We start from the raw sequence: 27,903 nt of genomic DNA on the forward strand, positions 1-27,903 counted from the left end.
ATTCCTTCTATACAATTTTATAGGATCCTAATGATCTCTTTCTCTCTTTCTCTTTGGCTTATCAGCACTTTTTGAACTTCGGGCTGAAAGATTCTGATAAATTTAATTTTCACCGCCATGTCCTTAAAATTCTTCTTTTATTGTCTTACATGAAGGTGCGCGGACAGCACATTGTCCACCGCCTCTTCAGATATCCATATTAGCGCTATTGAGTCGTCTCGGCGGCCCATAAATCTTGCCCGGCGTTTTCAGCGGTAATTTTGGCGTTTTCATTTTTTCTTCCCTTCCTCCTTATCTGCGAGTCTGAAATGGTATGTATTCCCCTTTGTGTGTCGCGGCTCTTATCATATCTTTTCAACCTGAGAGGTAGAATGTGTCACTCATACAGCTGGCAGGTTAATGAGCTGATATCATCGGCAGTGGCTCCGGGGCATCCATTGTCTTGCCAGTCATTAGCTAGCCTTGCATCAAGAACCGCCAGTTCATTGTGCGCATGAAAAGGCAAACTAGATCGTTCCAGACAGCTCGCTGCGTCGCTTGCATGTCTTAATAGTTTTCTGGGCGCTTAATTAGCCCGAGTTTAAACTGTCGATTTGTATCATGCAGAATACTACTTGGCTTCTTTGGAAAAGAGAAAGGGAAAGAAGTTTTCCCTAAGAGCCAATAGCCAATCCTAAAGATTCTAAAGAAGAACTCCTTCCTAAAGCGGAACCCCAGGCAGACATAAAAGACACAAACTAATGCAGCTCTATATTCATTAATAAATCCTTTAAAGTTTCTGAGTATTACTTGGTATCAGAGTATTACTCTGTACAGGGGAGCTCAGACTGGGACAGGGAGAAGTAGCACAGGAGCCAATCAGTTGTGCAGCAGTGCAAAAAGTATGCTGATAGGAGGAGAGAACAGAGTGATTAGCGCCTTAGTCTACTGCTACTCTTTTCACTATTCAGTCAAATGCCAGGGGAGGAACCAGACCTGTAGGTGTTACTGAACTGCAGCAGAGAGAAATTAAGGGCTGTTCTGTGTGGCAGAGCTGTGTAAATCTCGGGACTGGGTGGACAGAAGTACAATAACTTTGTAAGATAAAACAGCTTCTTTATATGTATTTTATCTCTGCATTTATCTGTTTGCCTGGAGTCAAGGTTTAAATACATATATGTAAACTGTTTTATCATCCAAATATGAGTAATTTTCTGCATGGGATGATAAATTCACATGACCATACCTCTGAGGTTTTGCTTCCTCTTTTCATTTATTAAACTTTCTAAACTATTCCATCTTTCTGTGCCTGAAACATGTTAAGTTGGCCATACATGGATTGAAATTAAACTGTTTCAGCAGGGACCTGCCAAATTTTGATCAATCTATGGGCGCTGTCAATCAATCAATGAAACTACCAACCAACTTCTGTACAACCACCCTTTCGGGTTCTCCCTGCTCGAACGGTGATGCAGGCTATAGATGGCAGCACTGATCAGTGTGTTCTAATGGCGGGGAGGCTTCCCCACTGTCAGAATACAGTAGTGCAGTGGGTGGATTCCCCCTATCCACCTCTTTGTGGATGGGGTAATCAGGTCAGTTGTTTCGAATGTAGACGCTAGCAGATGCTAGCACTGTGTAAATTTTTTTTTTTTTTAGTGCTGCTGATCCTCTCCAGTCTCTTTCATCCACTTAATGTCTGTATGCATTCTCTCCAACCTCAAATGTACATCATTGCTCTGGGCTGGCTTCCTGACAACAGTGGACGATGTCTGAGCAGCTGTCAGGCATCAGGCTGGAACATAATCATCAGCAGCCAGGGCTGGACTGGGACAAAAATGTGGCCCTGGATTTCATCCAGACCGGCCCACTTTAATTTTCCAAACATGCACAAAACAGTATGTAAACTATACGCAATTGCGCAAAAAAAAATAAGTAAAAGCATTCCACTGTAAGTATAAATGGCTTTTTTTCAGGGTCCCCAGAGAGCTCCCAACTTACATCAGGGTCCCTAGAGAGCCCCCCCCCTTACATCAGGGTCACTAGAGAGCCTCTGCCTTACTTTAGGTTCCCCAGAGAGCCCCCTCTTACATCAGGGTCCCCAGAGAGCCCCCCCCTTACATCAGGGTCCACAGAGAGCCCCCCCTTACATCAGGGTCCCCAAAGAGCCCCCCCTTACATCAGGGTCCCCAGAGAGCCCCCCCTTACATCAGGGTCCCCAGAGATCACCCCCCCTTACATCAGGGTCCCCAGAGAGCCCTCCTTACATCAGGGTCCCCAGACAGCATCCCCCTTACATCAGGTTCCCCAGAGAGCCCCCCCTTACATCAGGGTCCCTAGGGAGCCACCCCCTTACATCAGGATCCCCAGGGAGCCACCCCCTTAAATCAGGGTCCCCAGAGAGCCCCTCACTTACATCAGGGTCCCCAGAGAGCCCCCCACTTACATCAGGGTCCCAGAGAGTCCCTCCTTACCTCAGGGTCCCCAGAGAGCCACTTCTTACATCAGGGTCACCAGAGAAAGGGCAGGCAGTGAGAGATGATGTAATCTCTCTGCTGCCCATGGCTGCACAGTAAGGGCGGAACAGCGGTGATGTAGGGCGAGCAATGGGAGATGATGTCATCTCTCTGCTCTCTCGCCCGCCCGGCTCTCCCGTGCTGCCTGCCCGCTCGCTCTCCCATGCTGCCTACCCGCTCGCTCTGCCTGCCACATGGCTGCAGAGTTGCCACGGCTTGGTAGAGGGCCGCGGCTCTGTGGTTAGGGACCCCTGGGACTTGGGGCTATGGGCCCCAGATTTGGGGCTATAGCCCCAAAAGGCACCCCCTAGCGATGCCACTGGCTGTCACTGAAACCCATCGGCCCACCGGGAAACTCCCGGTAGTCCCGATTGCCAGTACATGCCTGTCAGCAGCTTCCAGAAATGGCAAGATGGCTGCGGCTGCAAACAGCACTTCTCTCGGCTTTGTGATGACACCATGCTGTCACCATCTGGAAACTCACCCTGAGAAATGCCATACAGCCATCGCTAGAGTGAATGTAGACAAAAAGTGGCTGCAAGAGATCAATAGCACTGAGCTGTGAAAATGGATGAAAAAGTTAAAAACAAAGATTTTATTTTAGAAAAAGCAATTTGTGACACACAAACAGCAAACTAAGTAGCATTCAGTCAGGGTTTACATCTACTTTAAATCTGAACTTTGGGAATAAAATCTTTCATTTTAGTATATTCCTCAATAGCCACAAAGGATATAAATCCACTTTGTATGCATCATATGCCTTTTTTCAAACACCAGATATTACCTTTTAAAAGTAGCAGTGACATCAGGCCTGTGCAGAGAGCAATGCTGTGGGAGAGACCCAGCAGGCCCCACTCACTACAGGTTGCCTACAGAAAACTACAGGAGGGGGCTGAGACCAGTCACCCTGCACAAGGAGAGAGAGCAGCAGTGACCGGTCTTTATTACAGGAAGCTCCTGCACAGAGGGAATATTTTACACTGGATTACTGCACTGGTCTAGAAGAAATATGCAAAGCACACCAAGTGACAGCAGGGACTGGTCTTTATTACAGGAAGCTCCTGCACAGAGGTAAAGTACAGGAGTTGCTGTATCACCAAATTTGTCAATATCACATAGGCACTAAACTTAAAGCTGAACTCCACGCACAAAAAAACTGCATTTAAATAGATTCCCCTCCCAGAACTTTACTCCCTCACTCCTTAGAACCCAAGCGGATTTACCTACTTCGAAACGTCTACGTCCAAACGGCTTTCATGGCTGGGTAGAGTGAATGCCCTGAAAATGAATATTCTCCCTCGGTTTCTGTATTTGTTCCAAACCATTCCTATATACACATACCTAATTTGTACTTCCGGAAACTACGCCAGCTGTTTTCCAAATCCATTTGGAATGCCGCCCATCCCAGAATACGATATGAAACATTATCTCTTCCAAAGGTTTGGGGGTGGGAGGGAGGATGGGGCTGGAGCCCTAGACACCTCCTTATACCATAAAGCAGCGGTGCTCACTCGCATATTAGATTGGTATCATCACTCTTCAACCAAGCTTTGGGTTCATTTGGAAAGCCACACGAATCCAATTGAACTCTCCGCTCTCCCATGGACCTTGCCCACGCTCCAGGGGGGTTCAGGCCCACTCAATGACCTCACCTGTCAAACAATTCAGATCTGGGATCGCATGCTGTCCAGAAGGAAGTTATCGAACCACATGGGGCCTATGTCTCCCTTCTTTGGGACCCTGGCCTTTCCCCCAGCTATACACATAACAAGATTCGGACCATGGCAAAGAGAAGATCATAGGAGATTTGCCCAAGTCCTTCGAGCAGACCCCACTTTAAGGACAGATACCCCTGCTGGTCCGATTTCCCGACACCCCATGCAGTGGCTTCAGAGACAACAGACTACTTCTTACATCCCGACTTTCCCATCCATTCCAGACATCCTTGCTGAACCGACAGGATTTGAGGAATTGCTCATTCAGGCGGAACCTCCAACACACATGGTATATCAACTTTACTCCCTCTTGCTCAATATCTCCTCACCATTTATGGTGGCCTGGGAGGCAGAATTACATCATTCTATCTCCCCTATTGACTGGCAAAAATGTTTTATCTTGATGCACAAGATATCCCTAGCCACTAAGACCCAGGAAAAAGGATTTTTCCTGGGTCTGGGTGCAAACTGGTAACGAAATGGTACAGATGCCACGAGATGAAGGGGGGGGGGGGGACCAGAGAAAGCAACATATGAGCAGGTTAAAGTCTCATGTCAATAGAGAAAATGCAAACTGGTAACGAGATGGTACAGATGCCCTTCGACTATACACCATTTCAACTCGGCAGTGTCTTGGCTCCCGGAGTACCATGCTCCACATCTGGTGGGAATGCCCTCCTATACAGGGATATCGGCAGCAGATATTCAAACTATACTGTAAACTGATGGCGACTTCCATTCAACCTTCACTTGAGGTGGCTCTCTTATCTATACTCCCTGTCAAATTCAAAACCATTAAAAAAGATGTATTACGACACTTTCTTGCAGCGGCCAGTAGTGATTCCCTGACAACCATGCCTTCTCTGGGGGATTGGGCTACTGAAGTGGACCGCATAAGGGACCTTGAACGTCTGTTGGCAGAGGAATATGGTAAAGACGAACAGTTTTCTCTCACTTGGACTTCATGGTCTGTGTTCCAATACTCCTCTGAGTTTATCTCCTGGGCTGAGACTGGCCTAGATGACATCGCCTTGGGACTATGATGGAGTGCTTCTTGTCCCCTATCTTTCTGCCCCCTCTTTTCAGCCCCCCTTTTTTTTTATCTAAATACACCCTTAAGAATCCATTAAGCAAATGTACCAAGACTTCAACTTATCTATTGTTACTGATTCGATGTGTGACCCCTACAACATATTTTTCATAAAGACAGGTTTTTCATATAACCTTTCCTGATGCACTATGTAGGGGACACCTATGACCCCCTTCTCTGAAATGATGATGAAGGAACCTGTAATGTTTTCAGGGGTTGCTATCACAGATGGTCTCCTGATGTGCCTTATAAACATATTTTCACTCCATTTATATGTAACCTAGACATGTATTTGTTCCGACGCACATGATACCTATTGTTGCTGTACCTTACCAATGTTTGTAATGTTTACATTTTTTCTGTCTCTCTTGTTTTTCTTTATGAATAAAATAAGATTGAATTAAATACAGTGGGGACGGAAAGTATTCAGACCCCCTTAACTTTTTCACTCTTTGTTATATTGCAGCCATTTGCTAAAATCATTTAAGTTAATTTTTTTCCCTCATTAATGTACACACAGCACCCCATATTGACAGAAAAACACAGAATTGTTGACATTTTTGCAGATTTACTAAAAAAGAAAAACTGAAATATCACATGGTCCTAAGTATTTAGACCCTTTGCTCAGTATTTAGTAGAAGCACCCTTTTGATCTAATACAGCCATGAGTCTTTTCGGGAAAGATACAACAAGTTTTTCACACCTGGATTTGGGGATCCTCTGCCATTCCTCCTTGCAGATCCTCGCCAGTTCTGTCAGGTTGGATGGTAAACATTGGTGGACAGCCATTTTGAGATCTCCAGAGATGCTCAATTGGGTTTAAGTCAGGGCTCTGGCTGGGCCATTCAAGAACAGTCACGGAGTTGTTGTGAAGCCACTCCTTCGTTATTTTAGCTGTGTGCTTAGGGTCATTGTCTTGTTGGAAGGTAAACCTTCGGCCCAGTCTGAGGTCCTAAACTTTCTGGAGAAGGTTTTCGTCCAGGATATCCCTGTACTTGGCCGCATTCATCTTTCCCTCAATTGCAACCAGTCGTCCTGTCCCTGCAGCTGAAAAACACCCCCACAGCATGATGCTGCCACCACCATGCTTCGCTATTGGGACTGTATTGGACAGGTGATGAGCAGTGCCTGGTTTTCTCCACACATACCACTTAGAATTAAGGCCAAAAAGTTCTATCTTGGTCTCATCAGACCAGAGATTCTTATTTCTGAACATCTTGGAGTCCTTCAGGTGTTTTTTTAGCAAACTCCATGCAGGCTTTCATGTGTCTTGCACTGAGGAGAGGCTTCCGTCGGGCCACTCTGCCATAAAGCCCCAACTGGTGGAGGGCTGCAGTGATGGTTGACTTTCTACAACTTTCTCCCATCTCCCGACTGCATCTCTGGAGCTCAGCCACAGTGATCTTTGGGTTCTTCTTTACCTCTCTCACCAAGGCTCTTCTCCCCGATAGCTCAGTTTGGCCGGACGGCCAGCTCTATGAAGGGTTCTGGTCATTCCAAACATCTTCCATTTAAGGATTATGGAGGCCACTGTGCTCTTAGGAACTTTAAGTGCGGCAGAATTTTTTTGTAACCTTGGCCAGATCTGTGCCTTGCCACAATTCTGTCTCTGAGCTCTTCACACAGTTCCTTTAACCTCATGATTCTCATTTGCTCTGACATGCACTGTGAGCTGTAAGGTCTTATATAGACAGGTGTGTGGCTTTCCTAATCAAGTCCAATCAGTATAATCAAACACAGCTGGACTCAAATGAAGGCGTAGAACCATCTCAAGGATGATCAGAAGAAATGGACAGCACCTGAGTTAAATATATGAGTGTCACAGCAAAGGGTCTGAATACTTAGGACCATGTGATATTTCAGTTTTTCTTTTTTAATAAATCTGCAAAAATGTCAACAATTCTGTGTTTTTCTGTCAAAATGGGGTGCTGTGTGTACATTAATGAGGAAAAAAAATGAACTTAAATGATTTTAGCAAATGGCTGCAATATAACAAAGAGTAAAAAATTTAAGGGGGTCTGAATACTTTCCGTCCCCACTGTATATTCCCCAATAGCCGCAAATTATATAAATCTGCCTTGTGTGCTCCAAATCCCATTTTAAGCCCAGATATTACCTAGTAAAAGCAGTGGTGGCATCATCACTGTGCTGTACATAGCCTGTGCAGTGAACAGAGCTGTGGGAGGGACCCAAAGGCGCCACCCACTACAGGCTGTCTGAAAAAAACTACAGGAGGGGGCGGAGACAGACCAGCCATCCTGCACAAGGAGAGAGCAGCAGTGTCTGGTCTTCATTACAGGAAGCTCCTGCACAGAGGCAAAGTTTTACACTGGATTACTATACAGATCCGGAGGAAATACACAAAGTACACCAAGATTCAAGTAAGAATGCAATGACTCTTGTATTTAGACAATATTTGCTTATCCCGGAGTCCAGCTTTAGGGAAAATGATTTAAGCACTTATGGCCTTCTTTGAGCAGAGAATAGCGGCTGCTTTCCAGTACAAGCTGTGAGCTCTCACTGCTTTCTACGTGGGAATTAGGCTGAAAAATAGATTTGTCGCTTATATTTATATTTAGCTAATAAGTGTCGACTAGCACTTACTTTGTGCCTGCAAGTAGCGCAAGATGTCTAGAAATGCTGCTCAACACTGTAGCAAACGGAATTCTAACTTCTTTACCTAACCCTTATATTTGCTTAAAACACATTTCAGTGGGTTTTCTGCTGAGTTTACATTGTAATGCCAAAATTTAAAGCTGAACTCCAGCCTTCCCTTTAGTCTTGCACAGTTGTACAGGCTCCTCTCCTGTACTGCAATTATCGATTTCACTGCATACTGTAAGCTTCTTACAGTGTGCATTAGAGCTTGCAGCAAGTAAGATAGAGCCCATCTCATTTCCTGGCTGAAGGACGTCTGGTATCATCAAACCCTTCCTGCTCCGGCCTGCCTGTCCCTGGCCCGCTCCTTTCAATCATTGGATTTCAGGTCTTTCATTTATGAAGGCTAGGCATCACATTGCATAGAGAAGCACAGATGCCATAAGGTATGTAATGAGAATGAAACGTTTTTTTAAAAAATATCATCAGCATGTTGAAGCAACATATGAACAGGTTAAAGTCTCATGTCAATAGAGAAAATGCAACAAACATCTTTAGGGCAAAAAGAGACCTCTGCTTCTGCACAGACTCTGCAGCATACTGGCTGGGGACAGGCTTTTCTACTCTCACTGTGGCTGCTTCCTGTAAAGGAGACAAACTGTAAGGCTTTGCACACTTTTTGTTCTGATGTACCCTGATTGTAAAACTTTGACTGGTCTTTAATCAAAAAAATGTAAATCTCAAAATGTGAAATTGCCTCCATGTTTTGATTTCAGGGAATAACGTCATGAGAACAATCCACGGGGTTGGAGAGATGATGACCCAGATGGTCCTCAGCCGTGGATCTGTCCTTCCCATTGCAGTTCAAGATGTTCAGCCCAGTCTGCACACCAGCAAGCAGACCAGTGACAGCGAGGACATAACTGTGATGGACACTAAACTGAAGATCATTGAGATCCTGCAGGTAGGGAGCATATAATATGTGTTATCATGATATGCCGTAGCTCAACTGAACTTAAGATCAGTGAGATCCTACAGGTAGGGAACATACACTGTGTATTGATATGATAATATGCCATACCTCAACTGAACGAGCCTCATCCCTGGTGCCTTATTCAAATCTAGTCACCTGGCATGGTCTAATAGGGTGCCACTTTTAAGGCCCCTGGGACCAATTTAACAACCATACCCACCCCCTCTTACAAAGACCACCTGAAAAGGAAGCCGTACAAGAGTTCGCAGCTGTTTGAGGCTGCAGGACAGGTAAGCATTCCTGTGGTTTGAGTCTTCTCTAGTTATTATAATCATGACTGCTTGCTTATGAAGGGTAATTTTTGCTTTATTTATTTTTGCTTTATTTTTGGTTATTTTAACTTTACCCGTTTTGTCCTCTTTTTGAAAGTCAGGGGCGAAAGGTCAGTACATCAATCCAACTGTCTTTCTTATTCAACACTGTTATGCTGGAACTGGGGGATAATGTATAACAAGGCCAGGACGTTGACAGGCTCGCACCTTTCAGGCTTCAGGTGACCCCTGACTCTCCAGGTCAAGAGTCATGCCGCGTACACACGGTCGGACTTTCCGGCATACTTGGTCCGGCGGACCAGAGTGTGCCGGACAATCCGCCCGTGTGTGGGCGGCGGCGGACTTTTCCGGCGGACTTCTTCCCAAAAGCCCGCCGGACCTAGATTTGAAACAAGTTTTAAATCTTTCCGTCGGACACAGTTTCGGGCGGAAAGTCCGCTCGTGTGTGTGCTGGTCCGACGGAAAGCCCGCTCGTGTGTATGCTGGTCCGACGGACCAAATACGACACGAGGGCAGGGTATTGCATCTCGCGCTCGCTGCAATAGGAAAAACAAATCTTCCTATTGCGGCGAGCGCGGTGCATACCAGGCCCTTAGGTCTGGTATGGATTATAAAGGGAACCCCGCTACGCCGAAAAAACGGCGTGGGGTCCCCCTAAAATCTATACCAGACCCCGATCCGAGCACGCAGCCTGGCCGGTCAGGAAAGGGGGTGGGGACGAGCGAGCGCCCCCCCCTCCTGAACCGTACCAGACCGCATGCCCTCAACATGGGGGGTGAGTGCTTTGGGGGAGGGGGGCGCCCTGCGGGCCCCCCCACCCCAAAGCACCTTGTCCCCATGTTGATGAGGACAAGGGCCTCTTCCCGACAACCCTGGCCGTTGGTTGTTGGGGTCTGCGGGCGGGGGGCTTATCGGAATCTGGGAGCCCCTTTTAATAAGGGGGCCCCCAGATCCCGGCCCCCCACCCTATGTGAATGAGTAAGGGGTACATGATACCCCTACCCATTCACCTAGGGAAAAAGTGTAAGTAATAAAACACACTACACAGGTTTTTAAAATATTTTATTACACAGCTCCGGGGGTGGGGATCTTCCTCCGGCTTCGGGGGTCTTCTTCCGGCTTCGGGGGTCCCTCCGCTTCATCTTCTCCCGGCGTCCGGTTGGTTCTTCTCCGCTCTCTTCTCCCGGTGTTCCAGTTCTTCGGCCGGCTCCTCTGCTGCCTTCAGGTAGCTCTCTTGCCAGCAGAGGTCCGGACTTCTTGTCTTCTAGGCTTCTGGGCTTCTTGTCTTCTTGTCTTCTTGTCTTCTTGTCTTCTCTTCCCCAGATGTTGACACGACGCTCTCTCCTGCTGGACTGCTCTCCGAGGGCTGCGTTGTGACTTATATAGGCGGAGACCCCGCCCCCTTTTGATGTCACAGTCCCTGGGCATGCTGGGACTGTGACGTTTTAGGGGGCGTGACCAACATCACCCAGTGACCACGCCCCCTAAAACGTCACAGTCCCAGCATGCCCAGGGACTGTGACATCAAAAGGGGGCGGGGTCTCCGCCTATATAAGTCACAACGCAGCCCTCGGAAAGCAGTCCAGCAGGAGAGAGCGTCGTGTCAACATCTGGGGAAGAGAAGACAAGAAGACAAGAAGACAAGAAGACAAGAAGACAAGAAGCCCAGAAGACAAGAAGCCCAGAAGTCCGGACCTCTGCTGGCAAGAGAGCTACCTGAAGGCAGCAGAGGAGCCGGCCGAAGAACTGGAACACCGGGAGAAGAGAGCGGAGAAGAACCAACCGGATGCCAGGAGAAGATGAAGCGGAGGGACCCCCGAAGCCGGAAGAAGACCCCCGAAGCCGGAGGAAGATCCCCACCCCCGGAGCTGTGTAATAAAATATTTTAAAAACCTGTGTAGTGTGTTTTATTACTTACACTTTTTCCCTAGGTGAATGGGTAGGGGTACCATGTACCCCTTACTCATTCACATAGGGTGGGGGGCCGGGATCTGGGGGCCCCCTTATTAAAAGGGGCTCCCAGATTCCGATAAGCCCCCCGCCCGCAGACCCCGACAACCAACGGCCAGGGTTGTCGGGAAGAGGCCCTTGTCCTCATCAACATGGGGACAAGGTGCTTTGGGGTGGGGGGGCCCGCAGGGCGCCCCCCTCCCCCAAAGCACCCACCCCCCATGTTGAGGGCATGCGGTCTGGTACGGTTCAGGAGGGGGGGGGGGGCGCTCGCTCGTCCCCACCCCCTTTCCTGACCGGCCAGGCTGCGTGCTCGGATCGGGGTCTGGTATGGATTTTAGGGGGACCCCACGCCGTTTTTTCGGCGTAGCGGGGTTCCCTTTATAATCCATACCAGACCTAAGGGCCTGGTATGCCCCGCAACGGGGCTCGCAAGGTGTCAATCTCGCCGATAAAAGCGGCAAGATTGACATCCTTTGCTAGTCCCGTCGCACCTGAGTCACGTTCAAAATGAACGGACTTGTCCGTGTGTGGGCAAGTCCGTTCATTCTGAAAGTCCGCCGGAACTCCGGCGAAAGTCCGTCGGAAAGACGGGCGGACTTAGCCCGCCGGAAAGTCCCGGCGTGTGTGGGCAAGTCCGTCCGTTTTAAAGTCCGGCGCACCTGGCGGACAAAGTCCGTCGAAAAGTGTGCCGGACCAAGTAGGATAGAAAGTCCGACCGTGTGTACGCGGCATCAGACTCAGACAAGACAAACTTGAATGAGTGCGTTAAAATATGACTATTTTTCAATGAAACTGTGGAGTAATAATAAGTTAGACTGGTGGAGAGCAACCCCAGAGGGGAGAAGAGCATTTTTAATTTTTAAAAGAGGCATGACCAAATTGAAGTGGGTGTTGTGAGTGATAATAGGTTGATAATATAAATCATGCACTGGTCTTTAGTGTGCCCCCCTTTCCCCCAAGTAGTGCTTTCCTTGGTGGTCAGTAGGGAGCACCAGTAACATCCTCTCTTACATCGGAGGTCAGTGAGACCCCCTAATATTGCCTCCATTATATGGCTCCACATTATTGTGCTGCTTAATTATCTCATTAGTAAGTACGCCATTGCAACTCTGCTAACCAAGTGCCATGACCATTATGTCCTCCCAGTGCCATCAATATACCCCTCCCAATGCCAACATTATGCCCCCCCTGGTGTCACCCTTTCCCTCCAGTACCACCATTATGACCCCACAGTGCCATCCATATATATCCAGTGCCACCATTATGTCCCCCTAGTATCATCAACATGTCCCCTGTAGGAAAGGCTTACCTTCCTTGTACCCCCCATGTGCAGGGAAGTAGCAGTGAGACATAGCTATCACTTCTGCTGCACTGGTCTCAATCGTACTGCCTCTTGCATCGATCCTAGGCACTTGCATTCAATGTCACATACAAGCGAATAGGGTAGAGAAGAATTGGGGAGAACAACTCTGCAGAACAGGTAGCAGTTTCTTCCTACACCTTCCCTGCTCTGTTCTGCATACGTGATAGGGGGGGGTGATAACATTTCTGATGGAGGATCAAGTCATTAAGGACGTGATCAACACACCACAAGACTACAATTGACTTGGGGATTGCAGTTGACCTGTTGCAAACCTAGGATTTAGACTGTGGTTTGATTGTGTGTTTGATTTTTTTTATTGCTGTCTGTGACCCTGATGAGATTCACTTTCATTATTTTTCTGGTGATCACTGTCATTGGGACAGAAAGTGATGACAAATCAAATATTTTACAGTAGTCACCAGAGCAAAAAGTAAGAGGAAATTCTCTAATGGGGACATCTGTCATGGTGACAGTCTAAGAGGAAAATTACCCTAGCTTTGTAAAGATTACCTCTCACTTCCTGTTGTTTCCTCAGAACAGAAAGTGAAGGGGAATCTTTTCAACAGGACACAGTTAGTAATAAGTAAACTGACACATGTTAACCCTTTTCTACTCTATTCAAAACTGAACAAAGTGTTTTGGTAATTCATGCACTTTAAGAGGGAATATTCAGATTCTTGCATAAGAGAGATCATGGTTGGTTTTTATTATTCACAATTCCTCCCTAAGGCCAAGGCACTTTCTGTCCTAATCCTAAACCTAATCTTTCACGCTAGACCTAAAAAACAAAATGCCCTCTCTGCCTTTATTCTAATGTCTATAGACAGTCAGCACAATGTCAGATTGCTTTAGTTTCTGGGAAACGTTTGTTTAAAAGCTTTTATTTTGATATTACACAATGAAATGACCGGTCATTTTTTTGCTTCAGTTTATTCTCAGTGTGCGTCTGGATTATAGAATTTCCTATATGTTGTCCATCTACAAGAAGGAATTTGGAGATAATGGAGGCAACGTGGACAACTCAACTGTTTCAACAACCTCACCACCAGACACGCCGACCCTAGCAGGTGGGTGGAAGCTGTCTGCTGTCATTTAGGTCTTTTCAGTACATAATGGCTTCTCAGCAGAGGCTTACAATTCTTTACTAGATGGTGGCCAGCTCATGCATCTAACCACTGTACAAGCAAGCATGTTTTCACTGGGTGTGTAAATACCCTTCCACCTACGGAGCAAGAGGGGTAAGCGCTCATTCACTGGCTTGTCTAGATGGAAATTAGCGATTGGTTCGGAAATTCATCCCAACTCAGTGAGTGATTACATGAAAACCTGTATCCTGCATGAATGGCAGCTTTATTTTTTTAATTATAATAAGGCTCATGGGAGCATCACTTAAGTGTACAGGTAAAGCGGCTAATCCATTGAAAATATTTTGAAAGGAAGGCCTCTACTTTATCTATTTGGACAGTTCAGCATCTCAGTTCTCAGAGCCTCTTCAACAAATATCTGCTTGACCATCAGAAAAATGCTTTGAATCACCGAACCATGTGATCATTACTACAGCAGATCAGCAGCTGTCATTGTGAGCAGCTATAATACTTTAAATGTGATTCAGGCATTCAAAGTTCCTGTGCACCTTATGTACTGATGGGCTACATATATCTTAACTTTTTCTCCAAGGTCTTTGATTGACGTAAGTTTCATTTTTTTTTTTTTAGCCGTTGTTCCTGATATTGATGAAATAGCAGCAAGGGCTGAGACCATGTTTGCTGGAAGGTGAGTTAAAGCACCAGTCCACCTAATACCAGTAGAACTGCAACCTAAACATTTTGCCTTTTAACTCATGATAGTGCTGAAGGGTTACAACTGGGATAGGCATATTAAGGCACAGGTGCCATGATGGACACATGTTGTCATTTTCAGTGGCACCTGGAGGATCATCATGTGGCATTCTTGCTCAGACTGGCCTGCTGCAGGATCCTCTGGTGGGCCCCTCATCCCTACAAATACAGCGCTGCTGCCATAGGCATTTAAAATGGTTCTAAATGCAGAAATATCTTACCTTAATGCATTCTCTATATTAAGATAAAAAACCTTCCGTGTGCAACCCTCCCCCAACCCCCGTTAAACTTACTGAGCCTGATCTCAATCCAGGACTGTGCCAGAAAGCAGCGTCTCACTCTCTCCACACTGGCCATGGGGGCAGCAGCAGGAGCCAATGGCCAGCTGTCATTCACAGCCTGTGAGGGGAGAGTGTGGCTCCTGATCAAGCCCACACAAGTGCCCCCATAGCAAGCGGCTTGCTATGGGATCACTCGGTAGGGGGGAAGAGCCAGAAGCACCGATGGGGAACCTAAGAAGAGGAGGATCAGCGGCCCACACAAGTGGCTGGCAAAGGGTGGGCCAACTCAATATTGAATCCTACGGACTAAGACTGGGATGCCATTAAAGTTTTTGTGTGTAAAGGCAGGCATTCCAATACTTTTTACAATATAATTAGTGTGTGTGTGTGTATATATATATATACACATATACATGCATGTGTGTTTGAGCTTTGGGGTGCACACCTCAATGCAATAGGCTGCGCACGCCTATGACCGTCACCCTGTCCATTTTGCCACCACTGAGTTCCCCATAGCAGCATTGTCTGCAGGAGTCTGAATCAAAACTGTAAGTACAAACACACATCACAAGTTGTATGAGACGTAAGAGTCTGATAGGGACGTGCCTTGCCCAGCCCTGATTAACTACTTCAGCCCCGGAAGGATTTGCCCCCTTAATGACCAGGCCATTTTTTGCGATACAGCACTACATCGCTTTAACTGACAATTGCTCGCTAGTACGGCGTTGTACCCAAACAAAATTTACGGGGTTTTTTTCCCTACAAATAGAGCTTTCTTTTGGTGGTATTTTATCACCTCTGCGGTTTTATTCTTTGTGCTATAAACAAAAAAAGGTTTGGATTTGAACATAATGGTTTGTGATATAATTTTGCATATGGACAAGGTGCTGTTGCATGTAAATATGATTTTCTGATAAATTTAATTTTAATTTTAATTATCATGATATATAATAATGAATGTGGGGGCTTTTTGGTGGGCGTGATTTTTTTTTTGGGGGGGGGCAGCATTTCATTCTTGGGCCGGCCCTGGCTACACTATGAGGTTTGGTTTCCTTCTTTGTCTTCCTGTTCTGTAAGTGGAATCTGGCTGGAGTTTGGAGCTCTCCGTCATTTTGCTGTTTAGGGAATTTAATCCCACAAGTGCTTATGGCTACTCAATAAATAGAGTGTCATGGAATTCTGGTAAGAAGCATGTGTTTTTTGTTCTTTGCAAGCCCTGAAAGCTGAGTATTTCACTGCACAGTGTTGTGTGTTTGAGGACTTTGTGTATTCACTGAGATTGATCACAGATTGTTTTGTGTATGGCCTGCTAAGTATTGGTCATTCACTACATACACTATATTGTCAAAAGGAATGGGGACACCTGCCTTTACATGCACATGAACTTTAATGGCATCCCAGTCTTAGTCTGTAGGGTTTAAAATTCAGTCCACCCCAAACTCATTCATCCATGTCTTTATAGACCTTGCTTTATCCACTGGTGTGCAGTCATGTTGGAACAGGAAGGTGCCGTCCCCAAACTGTTCCTACAAAGTTGGGAGCATGAAATTGTCCAAAATGTCTTGGTATGCTGACGCCTTAAGAATTCCCTTCACTGGAACTAAGGGGCCAAGCCCAACCCCTGAAAAACAACCCCACACCATAATCCCCCCTCCACCAAATTATTTGGACCAGTGCACAAAGCAAAGTCCATAAACACATAAATGAGCGAGTTTGGGGGAGAGGAACTTGACTGGCCTGCACAGAGTCCTGACCTCAACCCAATAGACCACCTTTGGGGCGAATTAAAACAGAGACTGCGAGCCAGGCCTTCCAGTGCCTGACCTCACAAATGCACTTCTGGAAGAATGGTCAAACATTCCCATAGACACTCCTAAATCTTGTGGACAGCCTTCCCAGAAGAGTTGAAGCTGTTATAGCTGCAAAGGATGGGCCAACTCAATATTGTACGCTACGGACTAAGACTGGGATGTCATTAAAGTTTATTATTTGTAAAGGCAGGCGTCCCAATACTTATACAATATAGTGGATATGTGTTCACAGTCACATATTGCTAGTGTGTGAAGCACAGTAGCATGATTTAAACATTTTTATTCACTTATATGGTTGGTTTAAATGTTAACTAGTTACATATGGTTTGTTTTTATTTTTAGCACTAGACTTTTTGGATTTTTTATGTGCTTGAATTCTGTATCAAGAATCTTAGTACTAGCTGCTTGTGTTTTTTGCACATGGTGAATTAATCCAAGCGTGGAATTTTATTTTATTTTAATTTATTATTTTCTTCTTACCTTGTTCCTGAAACAGCTTTACTTCCCATAACTTCAACTCGCATTTCCCAGGAACCTTTTCTCTACACAGTGTGTGGGCAGGCTCTTAGAAATCAAGGCAGCAGCAATATTTTGCTGGTAAAGAAATCAGTAAAAGGATGTGGAGAGGGACAGAGGGTCAGGGATAGAGTTCTGTAGTCCAGTGGGCAGGTCTGACAACAGTGGTTATGATTTTGCCTTAGCAAAAGCTGTGTTTTCAGCTAACAACAGGAAGTTAGGAGCTCTCTGGATTTCTGGTAGATTAGCAGTTTTTTTTTTCTGCAAGGTAGATTTGATTTAAATCATAATTTTTAAAGAGCAATTGTCATCCCTGTCCGGCAGGGGCTCCTCCTCTGACCCGCTATTGGTTCACCGACAGTCCTGTTCACTTTAATGGGACAGCTGGTGATGGGGCAGTGACACAACAAGGTGAGGAACGTGGCGGCAGCAGGTGAGTAGATGCCCACTAACAGGTGCTGCCATGATGGATCTGAAATGACAGGTGCTCTATAAATGTAAGGACTCATTCTTGCTGGTAGTTAGAAGCTTTAATATTTGCAAACAAAATGAAGGTTTCCTATTTAGAATAAAAGGCTGTCAGGTCAGTAAAACAGTGATATCAGAACCGATTCAATCATACAGTTTGTAGTGTACATAGATTTGCAAAACAATAGATTAAAGGAATATTCCTAAACTTTGTTTTATCTCATGGTTACTGTGACATCTTGTGAATGCTTCAATGCAGTGCATGTTATCCTAGCTTGCAGAGCTTGGATTCATTGAATGAGTTTACCAAAAATGTAAATATTGCAGAATATACAGCCTCATGCTACATAACTAAGTTCTGTTTCATGCTAAATAAACTAAATTATTAATGTATCTTAAATAGAAAACTATTTTTAGATACATGCACAAAAAATCCGAGTTAAATTTAAAAAATCTGATTTTTTAAAACATTTTTTAATTAAAAAAAAAAAAATCTTTGATTTTTATCCACCCTGTTTTTCTGTACTTGCATGCATTTCGGCAAAGCATGGATAACTGTGTGTATGTTGCAGAGATGTACTGAATACATTTTATATTTCGCTTAGACCTACAGCTTAATGCTAGTTGCTGATATTCTTTCTAATATTAATTCTAGCAAGGAGAAGAATCCTGTGGAATTGGACGATGAAGGTGGCAGGACCTTCCTGCGGGTTCTCATTCACCTAATCATGCATGACTATCCGCCGCTGCTCTCTGGGGCTCTTCAACTGCTCTTCAAGCATTTTAGCCAGAGGGCAGAGGTACTACAGGCCTTCAAACAGGTACGAAGGTCACCTGACCAATAGCACACCTCTGTACTGATTGCACCACTTATCCAATCCAACTATGTTAAAGTTAAAGTTTATTCTGCTTCTTTTTTGCCTCCCCTCATCAGCATGATAATTATTATTTTAAATAAAGCCTTTTCATTTTCTCTACACTCTAATTTAGACCAAATATTTCCATCACTGGGTCTGTGTGCTTCTCTGTTCAATGTAGGCAGATCATGGCTGGTGGGGGGGGTTGTACAAAGCTTCCTAAAAACATCACAGCAGCCTCCTTCAGCACTACTTGCAGGAGCCCTTGATGCAAGCAGCGGACTGGCTCCTGGGAGGACTTCATAGGCGTGCGCACAGGGTGTGCCGGATGTGCCCAGGCACACCCTAATCACCCCATGCACATTAGTGTTATCGCTCTGTGTAGCAGCAGAAACTGGGGAAATATCTCCCTCTTACCGGCTCTGCCATAAGAAAAGTGTTTATGCTCTTCTCTTTCACTGTGTCGGCAGGGAGATCAATGTGCCAGGGTCATATGTATGTAGACACCCGCACATGCATGTGTGTTTGAGCTTAAGGGTGCACATCCTAATGCAATAGGCTGCGCACACCTATGGAGGACTTGTACAAATATTACAATGACTTGATGGGCTGATATGAGTCAGAAGGAGAGGGCATTTCTAGGCAGACTATATTTGCAGACCAGCCTTGATTGAAAGTATTGAAATCCAATGAATGGTAAAGGTGGGCCAGGGACAGTCAGACTTGGGAGAAAAAAGCTAGAAGATGCTGGATGTCCTCCAGCAAGGTAATGTGGTTCCGTCTGACTTGCTACAGCTTTTATTGCACACTATGGCTAAGCAATTTCAGAACAGGAGAGGAGATTGCCCAGCTGTGCAAAAATGAGCAAAAGACCCGAGTTCAGCTTTAAGGGTCTACACATCAGCTTAGGTTGGCTGTATGATGGCTACAGCAATGTCTGTATTGGCTGTTAAGACTGTGGGAGATCCACATATAATAACAGATGCTGCTGAATGAGATCTTGTGTTTAGATTTCTTTTTGTTTCCACTCTCAGGAGTGTATTCCTTACAATAGTGCCAGTGACAGTATCTGTCATGCAGGCCTTCCATCTCATATAAAGTCCCAATGTCACTAATAATGTCACAACGTCACAGCTCTATGTCTGGACCCATTTAGGGTTACATTAAGTTGATATTGCACATGGTATTATGGGTAAAAAGGCCTTTAGCAACTGCCTGGCTGTCCTGTATGATAACTACATCCCTGCCTTTATTGGCTATTAGGCTGGACAACGTCCACAGATTATATTACACGGTTCTGAGCATTCCTACAGGCAGAGTGAGATCTTGTATCTTCACATTATCCAAATAATATTTCTTCTTCCGTTCAGGTTCAGCTGCTGGTGTCAAATCAGGATGTCGACAACTACAAGCAGATCAAGGCCGACCTGGACCAATTACGGCTGACTGTGGAGAAGTCTGAACTTTGGGTTGAAAAGAGCAATAGTTACGAGAACGAGGAACTGGGAGACGGGCAGGCCAAGGATGGCAAAGAGCAGATTAATGAGGTGAATTAAGCGCTGAGCTGCTTGGCTTCTATTTCATTTACTGGCTGATTAAACAAAGGTCTGTAAATGGCAGAGACAAGATTTCTGCACCCCCAACACGTACAATTAACAGTGCAGGAAACTGACAAGCAGTGAGAACAGGAGCGGGTCAGTAACTTAGTGTGAGGGTTTCAACAAGCCTCCAAAATCGATTATTGCTACCATTTTTTTTTGTTTAAAGCCTTGAAGTCCCACAGTTATCAAAGCCTAGATGCTTAGACCAAATTTGGCCTACATCAGTTAACTTGCCGATTGGCATGCGCTGGTTAATGCCAATAGTACATTTGCATTCCTAAATAGTGTTTACATATTTCTGAAGACGTAACACCAGAGATTGCTGATCCTGGGAATAGCTGATTGCCTTGAGGGATCAGGAAGGAAATTTTTCCCTCCTGTTAGAACAAATTATGTATGAAAATGGGGGGAGTTTGGGACTTTGTAGGAAGCACCCTAAAGTGCCTCCATCCCGCTGGACTTTATATGAAGCACCCTAAGGTGCCTCCATCCCTGTATTACGTCATTATGACGTGTTAGAACAAATTGGACCATGATTGGGTAGAGGGTTCTGTTTAGGGAGGTTTTCAGGTACTGGTGGAACTCAATGGACTTTTTTAGTAACTATGTTACTAGATTACCACACTTTTATTTGGTATACTATAAGTTTGTTTTGATATGTAGCAGTAAAACACAAAATCTAAAATTGTTGCAAGACTCCTAGAACCATATATATACATCCACTTACGTGAAAAGTGGACATGCCTAACTCTATGGAAATAACGACTTGAAGATAGAATTTGCATAGAATTTTCAGGGAACACGCCAGCTCCACAAGATAAGGGTTTGTATTTTATGGATCTTAATTTGCAGCATTGGCAACGTTTTTTTTTTTAGTTGTTCTTGATTACACTGTCATTACACACAAACAGCCATACGCAGTGATTGGGGGGGGGTAATTTTGACCCATTTATGCTCGAGTTAAATCTCAGGTAAATTTTTTCAAAATAGTTTATGTAGATAAAAAAGTATCCAACAAACTGCATCCCGGCAGGTTCATTAGTAATATCATACAACAGGAGGAGACAATGTGGAAAAATGTCACAAAAATTTATTGCAGATATGTCAATGCACAAGGGTATAACAAACAATTACAAATCACCTGGAGGCAGTCAGTAGAGGGGTTTGAATCAAGAGTGCCCAGCCACACTGGGCAGGGGGCCCTGGAATAAATATCAGGTAAAATTTATACCATCACATCAGTAAATACTGGCATGACGTTAATTAGGTCAGTGTTAATTTAATGCAATGAGAGCTTCAACCTATCAGGACAGTGTTGACATCTGTGCACTAAAATCCAATAGCTCACATTGATTAGATTAGTGAATTAACCACACAGTGCATTATTTTATATGGTTACTTTATTATATGCTTTCATCTTGAACCAAACGCAGTAATAATTAGTGTATGCCATTAAAAGATCATTTGAAGTGCTTAATATTTCTTCGGTTCTCAGCTCCTCCCACTGGTTAAAGGTGGTTTCATTTTTCATTTCTTTTTCAAATATTTACAGCAGGAGGACTGAGACTGTGTGCTGAAAGCCAGAGTGTTATACTCTTGATGGAAATATCTGTGAAATTAATTTTTTTTCATGAAATGTAGGGATGAGATAAGTTATGTTTTCGTTCCCTTTCATTCCATTTCTGCAAAATGCATTGAAGTCAATAAGGAAGGTGAGATTTAAAGTGGTTCTAAAGGCAGGAGGTTTTTATAGATGCATAGAATGCATTAAGGCAAAAAACCTTCTATGTGCACCAGCCCCCCCTAATACTTACCTGAGCCCCATCTTGAGTCAGCAATGTTGCACAAGAGACTCAGCTGTCCGAGAAGATCCTTCCTGGTTGGCTAAAACACAAAGCGCCATTGGCTCCCGCTGCTGTCAATCAAAGTCAGTGAGCCAATGAAGAGAGAGCTGGGGCAAGGCTGAGGCACAGCTCTGTGTTTGAATGGACACACAGAGCAGCGGCTCGGCTCCGGTGCCCCCCATAGCAAGCTGCTTGCTGTGGGTGCACTGGGCAGGAGGGAGGGGCCAGGAGCACCGGCGAGGGATCAGAGAAGAGGATCTGGGCTTCTCTGTGCAAAACCACTGCGCAGAGCAAGTAAGTATAACGTGTTGGTTATTTTTAAACAAAAAAATCAAGACTTTAGTATCACTTTAAGTATGTGTACAGGGATTTTTTTTTATGTGGTAAGGAGGGGTTAGAACCTCTGCGAAGATTACTTTCTGTTTCTCCGCTAAGGGGGAATTGAGAGTTACTACTTCAACAAAATTCTAGAAGTCAGAAATTGTGCAACTACATCAAGTTCATCAAAGTCACTTCACCGATCCCTGTAGATTTGACTAACTAGTGGTCAAAGTCCAGGATGAGCAAATATTGTCTAAATGCAAGAGGCAGATTCACTGCTTTATAAATATGCCCCTTGGTGTGAGTTGTGTATTTCTTCTGGATCTGAGTAGTAATCCAGTGTGAAACTTTCCCTCTGTGCAGTAGCTTATTGTAATAAAAACCGATCACTGCTACTCTCTATCCTTGTGCAGGGTGATTGGACTTGTCTCCGCCCCCTCCTGTAATTTTCTGCAGGCAGACTATAGTGGGTGGAGCCTGCTGGGTCCCTCCCACATCTCTGCTTTCCACACAGGCTATGTACAGTGATGATGTTGCTGCTACTTTTACAATGTAATATTTGGGTTTGAAAAGGGATTAGGTGTATACAAAGTGGATTTATATAATTTATGCCTGTTGAGGAATACAATGTTTTGTGCCTGGAGTTCAGCTTTAAAAGAGTTTTTTTTTTTTTTAATTTTCAGAATCATACTTACCTAGGTGGATACTGCATCTGTCCCCTGGCGCATCTGCACTGAGAACCAAGCAATCAAACATCGCCGATGGCTCAGTTCTCTCACCTCCCCGAGCGGAGAGCTGCTGCCTGTCAGTCATCAGCTCTCCTGCTCTGCTCTTCCACGCTCACTAGAATGCTGAGCTGTGGAGGGGACGGGGGAGGCCAGCTCAGGCTCCCAGCGGCTTGCTGAGAGGCTGAGACGGGTATGAGTCCTGGCACCTGGCGGATCCAGACTTTTATTGTCGTGATGATGCGGCGCATGGACTGATTTCTGTGACATCAGCAGAGAGCGGACTTCAGCCTGCTCTCTGCTGAAAACAGGTCACAGGAGTGCAAAACGAATTGTACTCCTGTGACCAATAGGAAAAGCCCAGCCAAACAAGCTTTGGCTGGACTTCTCCTTTAAGTTTAGTGCATGTGTGATATGGACATTTTTCGTGATACAGCAATATAAAAAGAATTATGTTTGACCAAGCCTTTTCTGTAGCGTGTTTCTGTGACATTACTTTTCAAAGCGAAAGCTGCAGTGATAATGTCACAGGCCATGCAAGAACAGACCTCTGCTGCTTTCTGGTATGCACATTAATTGGAACTTTGGAGACAGTTGAATGAGAGATGATGAATCACGGGGAGGAGAACACAATGGACACGCGTATGTGATATGTAATCTCCTGCCTTTTTATTTATAATACCAATTGCAGAATCTGACCTTCTCCTGTTCTCAGACTGTAAGCTCTCCAGGACACTGAGGGGTTGATTTACTAAAAGCAAACAGACTGAGCACTTTGCAAAGCGCAGTTGCATTCTGCAAGAGCAGTTGCTCTAGAGCTTAATAAATGAGCAGAAGCGCTGATGACTTCCATTATCCAATCATGTGTAAGCAAAAATTCTTTTTTTTTTTTTTTTTTTTTTTGCACATGATTTTTTGCACATCATTTACTAAGCTCTAGTCTAGAGCAACTGCACTTGCAGAGTGCTAAACTGCACTTTGCAAAGTGCACAATCTATTTGCCTTTAGTAAATCAACCCTTGAGTGTCCATTCCGCCGAGTAGTTTTTAGTTGTTTACACGTAAACCCATAAACAAGTTTTCTTCTAGTTTTCTTTTTTTTCTGGCATTCCTTGTTTATGTTCACCTGGTGATTCTGCCAGTAACACACTTCCTCTATTAAACGACTTCTGTTCTAACACCCCGTTGGATTCTCCCTGCTCAATCCTCATCGCAGGCTATAGCCAGCAGCGATGATCACTAACAATAGCTTAGTAGGGAGGATTCCCTTATCCACATCAAGTGTGTGGATGGGGAAATCGAGTCATTTTTTTTTCATTCAAGCCGCTTATTAAATGAAAATAAATTACTCATCTATAGGCTGCCTTAGGGTGACAGAGCTGACTCATTTTACTGCATCTATGGAGAAGCAACATTGTAACACGAGGACAGGAAGTGTGTTAAGACTACAGAATCCCTCTTCTTCTTAGGCCCCTTTCACACTTGTACAACTTGTCCCACGATTTTGGACTGCAAAGTAGCATGACAAGTCGTTCCCCATGATTTCCAATGATAACCATTTATATTAATACAACTTCAAGTCGTTCAGACTTCAAAGTAGTCCCTGCACTACTTTGGTCCGACTTTGATGCCAGTTACACAGGCATTCCCTGAAATTGCGGCAAAATCGCGGCCGCGAAATTGCGGTAAAATCGCTTTATTTTGAAGTCGCAGTAATGTGAAAGGGGCCTTATGCCGCGTACACACAATCAGATTTTCCAAAACAAATGTGGGATGTGAGCTTGTTGGTGGAAAGTCCGACCGTGTGTATGCTCCATCGAACATTTGTTGTCGGACTTTCTGCCAACAAATGTTGGCTAGCAGATCCTCAAATTTTCCGCCAACAAATTTTTGTTGTCAGACTTTCCGATCGTGTGTACACAAGTCCGTCACACAAAAGTCCATGCGTGCTTGGAATCAGGTATGAGCCAGAAGCACTCGGTCTTGTAAAAGTAGCGTTCGTAACGGAGATATCACGTACGTCTTGTACGTCACTACGTTCCTAATTGTTGGCCAACATTTGTGTGACCGTGTGTATGCAAGACAAGTTGGAGCCAACATCCTTCAAACAAAAATCCACGGTTTTGTTGTCGGAAAGTCCGTTCGTGTGTACGAGGCTTTAGTGTACAGAGCACAGAACAGTACCATTTTTGTGTCAGAATCAACAGTTTTTTTTTTTTTTTTTTTTTTTTTTATAATAAATAAGTCAGCACAAGCAGAGTGTACACAGTGTTATCAACTTACAAGAATTCTGGCAGGTAGGTATTTTTTTGCACTTATCAAACGGATAAAACAAAATGCTTTTAAAAATATATTCAGCAGACCAAAAGGGACCAAATAAAAGACGTTCCTTATTAGGGTTTACATACACTTTAAAGACAAACTTTGCTCTAATTAAAAGATGTAATTGTTTTAAAAATCTGACATATATTGATTGGGGTTAGTAAAGCACAACTCTAAAGCTGGTACACACGAAATGATATTCAACCGTTTCAGCAGGGACTGGCCTAATTTTGATCCACGTGTAGCCCTCCCTGTTAGAAGCTGATCAAAAGATGGCTTCTGTGGAACGGAACTGCTGGAAAACCTTGTTTAAACAGCGGCTTGCAGAGAGTCCCTGCTGTCAAAATACAATGTCCCAGCAGGGGGAATTTCTGCATCCACATCGCTTGTGTGAATGGAGGAATCTTATCATTTTTTTTTTTTTGCATTCAATTTTCTGGCTGAATGAAAACAAAAACTGACAGTGTGTACCCAGCTTTTGCAATATTTTCATTTTAGTTTTGGACAGACTGGAAAAGAGTTAAGCCCCGTACACCCGATTGGACGTTCCGACAACATAACCATGGAATTTTGTCCGAAGGGTGTTGGCTCAAACCTGTCTTGCATACACACAGTCACACAAATGTTGGCCAACAATTACGAACGTAGTGACGTACTAGACGTACTATGTGTTTTTTCAGCTCTTTAGCGCCACCCTTTGGGCTCCTTCTGCTAATTTCGTGCTAGTAGAGGTTTGGTGAGCGTTGATTCGTGCTTTTCTTTTCGTGTTTTTCATTTAGCGCTTTTCAGTTCGTTTCTGAGCGGCCGTTCGTCAACCAGACATGTTGCGGAATCTGAGGAGATAACGTGTTATTTATTATTGGCCTTGGAGTTATTGCTTTGACATTTTTTTTGGTTGAATAATGATTTCTATTGGTATATTTTCTATATTTTTGGATGCATAGAATGCACTTTTTGGTTAAGTTCTATTGGCAGATAGCATGTCTAATTTTTTTTTTTTTTAACGCACAATTAAAAAATTGTGGAGAATAATACTTGGCTATGTGTTTTGCTTCAAATTACATTTTGGGAGTAGGCAGGTACATTTTAAAAAATACAATCTAAAATTGACAAGGGACACCAACATAGTTGTATCTTTGATCTTATAAACGTCAGGATAATGGTGTTGTGGTAACTTGCACAAATAAAAAAAAAAACAAAACATAATAATATTATTCTTGATATCACTAGAAAAAAAAGCCTTTGAAAATTAATTTGCAATAACTCCATCAGTATCACCAGCAAAGCAGCTTCATTATTATCCCATTAAAGAAGAAGAGAATTGTGCGCTGCATTTGGAGATTCCATAATTTGCCACGTCACGAATGTTAATTCTCCATTACAAACGCTAGTTTACAAGACCGACCGCTTCTGCTTCCGAGCATGCGTGTCTGTACTTTGGACTTTTGTCCGATGGGCTTGTGTACACACAATCGGAAAATCCGACAACACAAATTTTTGGCGGAAAATTTGAGGACATGCTAGCCAACATTTGTTGGCAGAAAGTCCGACGACAAATGTCTAATGGAGCATTCACACACGGTCGGATTTTCCGCCAACAGCTTGACATCCAACATTTCCCGTTGAAAAATGCAATCATGTGTACGGGCCTTTAGAGGCCGTTGGGAATTTGTTGCTATCTCTGAAACCATTGGGCAGATTTTTCCCTCACTTTTTGTGTGGTCAGCAAAAGAGATAGTAACCAAAACCTCTATAAGGGGATAAGAATAAATGTGGACGTATTTAAGGTTTTTATTTCTTTCTCTTTACTTGTTGGGAAGGTCTACTCACTTCCTGTGTGGTCACAAGACAGGAATTGAGGTGAAATCTCTCTAACAGGGACAAAAATAGCAATAAACACTTGGACAGAGGTTATAATCCTTCCACACATTGCTCTATACACAAGGCTTTTTGTATTATCAAATAAGCTTAAAAAACAGTCCCAGCCAGCAAGTGAAATCAGTCAGTGAAGTTCTTTAATTGTAACCCAGATACCTGGCAAGAGTGCTAATGTGAGAAATTCTGATCAGTTCAACTTTACTTGAAATGCAACTATATATAACAGTCTGAATAAGTTTGAAATCCAGTTACTATGGGGGTTATTTACGAAAGGCAAATCCACTTTGCACTACAAGTGCACTGCGCACTGAAAGTGCACTTGGAAGTGCAGTCGCTCTAAATCTAAGAGGTACATCTGAAATGAGGGGAAGCTCTGCTGATTTTACCATCCAATCATGTGCAAGCTAAAATGCTGTTTTTTATTTTCCTTGCATGTCCTCCTCGGATCCACAGCAACTTTACTTCCAAGTGCACTTTCAGTGCCCTTTCAAGTGCACTTGTAGTGCAAAGTGGATTTGCCTTTAGTAAATAACCCCCTATGTGATGCATAAGCCTCATGAACTAAACAAAAAACCTTCTTTACCTCTCCTGACTGAGCCAAATCCTCCTTCATTTGTGTCTCACACTCTCCCCCCTCCCAGGCACTGCAGCTCACAGTGGGAGTGTTTCAGCAGCAGAGGCAATGCTTTCAATGCAGCAATGAATCATATAATGCTGATAGCCATGCCACCTGTAACATCTCATCCCAATGTAGTGCAAGCAGAGAACAGTCTATAAGAAAGTGGCAACTCTGCTCTGAATTAGGGAGCAGTGCTGTATCCTTGCCACATCATAGGAAGCTGCATTAGGTGAACTTCACTACTTGGATCAACGGGTATTTTTGAGACAGGGGGACTAATGCCGCGTACACACGAGCGGACTTT

The 27,903-nt window shown here is 44.3% G+C and overlaps 1 protein-coding gene across 4 annotated transcripts in view; it reads left to right on the forward strand.

The window, feature by feature from the left end:
- The window catches only part of ITPR2 (inositol 1,4,5-trisphosphate receptor type 2), a 518,259-nt gene that overhangs the window by 257,452 nt on the left and 232,904 nt on the right, over window positions 1-27,903 (forward strand). For all 4 annotated transcript variants that reach the window (XM_073621752.1, XM_073621753.1, XM_073621755.1 and 1 more), the window contains 5 exons: window positions 8,675-8,862; window positions 13,448-13,586; window positions 14,235-14,292; window positions 18,089-18,254; window positions 19,661-19,837. In XM_073621752.1, the coding sequence (XP_073477853.1) occupies window positions 8,675-8,862; window positions 13,448-13,586; window positions 14,235-14,292; window positions 18,089-18,254; window positions 19,661-19,837 (728 nt within the window). The remainder of the gene's footprint in view (window positions 1-8,674; window positions 8,863-13,447; window positions 13,587-14,234; window positions 14,293-18,088; window positions 18,255-19,660; window positions 19,838-27,903) is intronic.

This window comes from Aquarana catesbeiana, linkage group LG03 (assembly GCF_042186555.1).
Source record: "Aquarana catesbeiana isolate 2022-GZ linkage group LG03, ASM4218655v1, whole genome shotgun sequence".
Taxonomy (NCBI): Eukaryota; Metazoa; Chordata; class Amphibia; order Anura; family Ranidae; genus Aquarana; species Aquarana catesbeiana.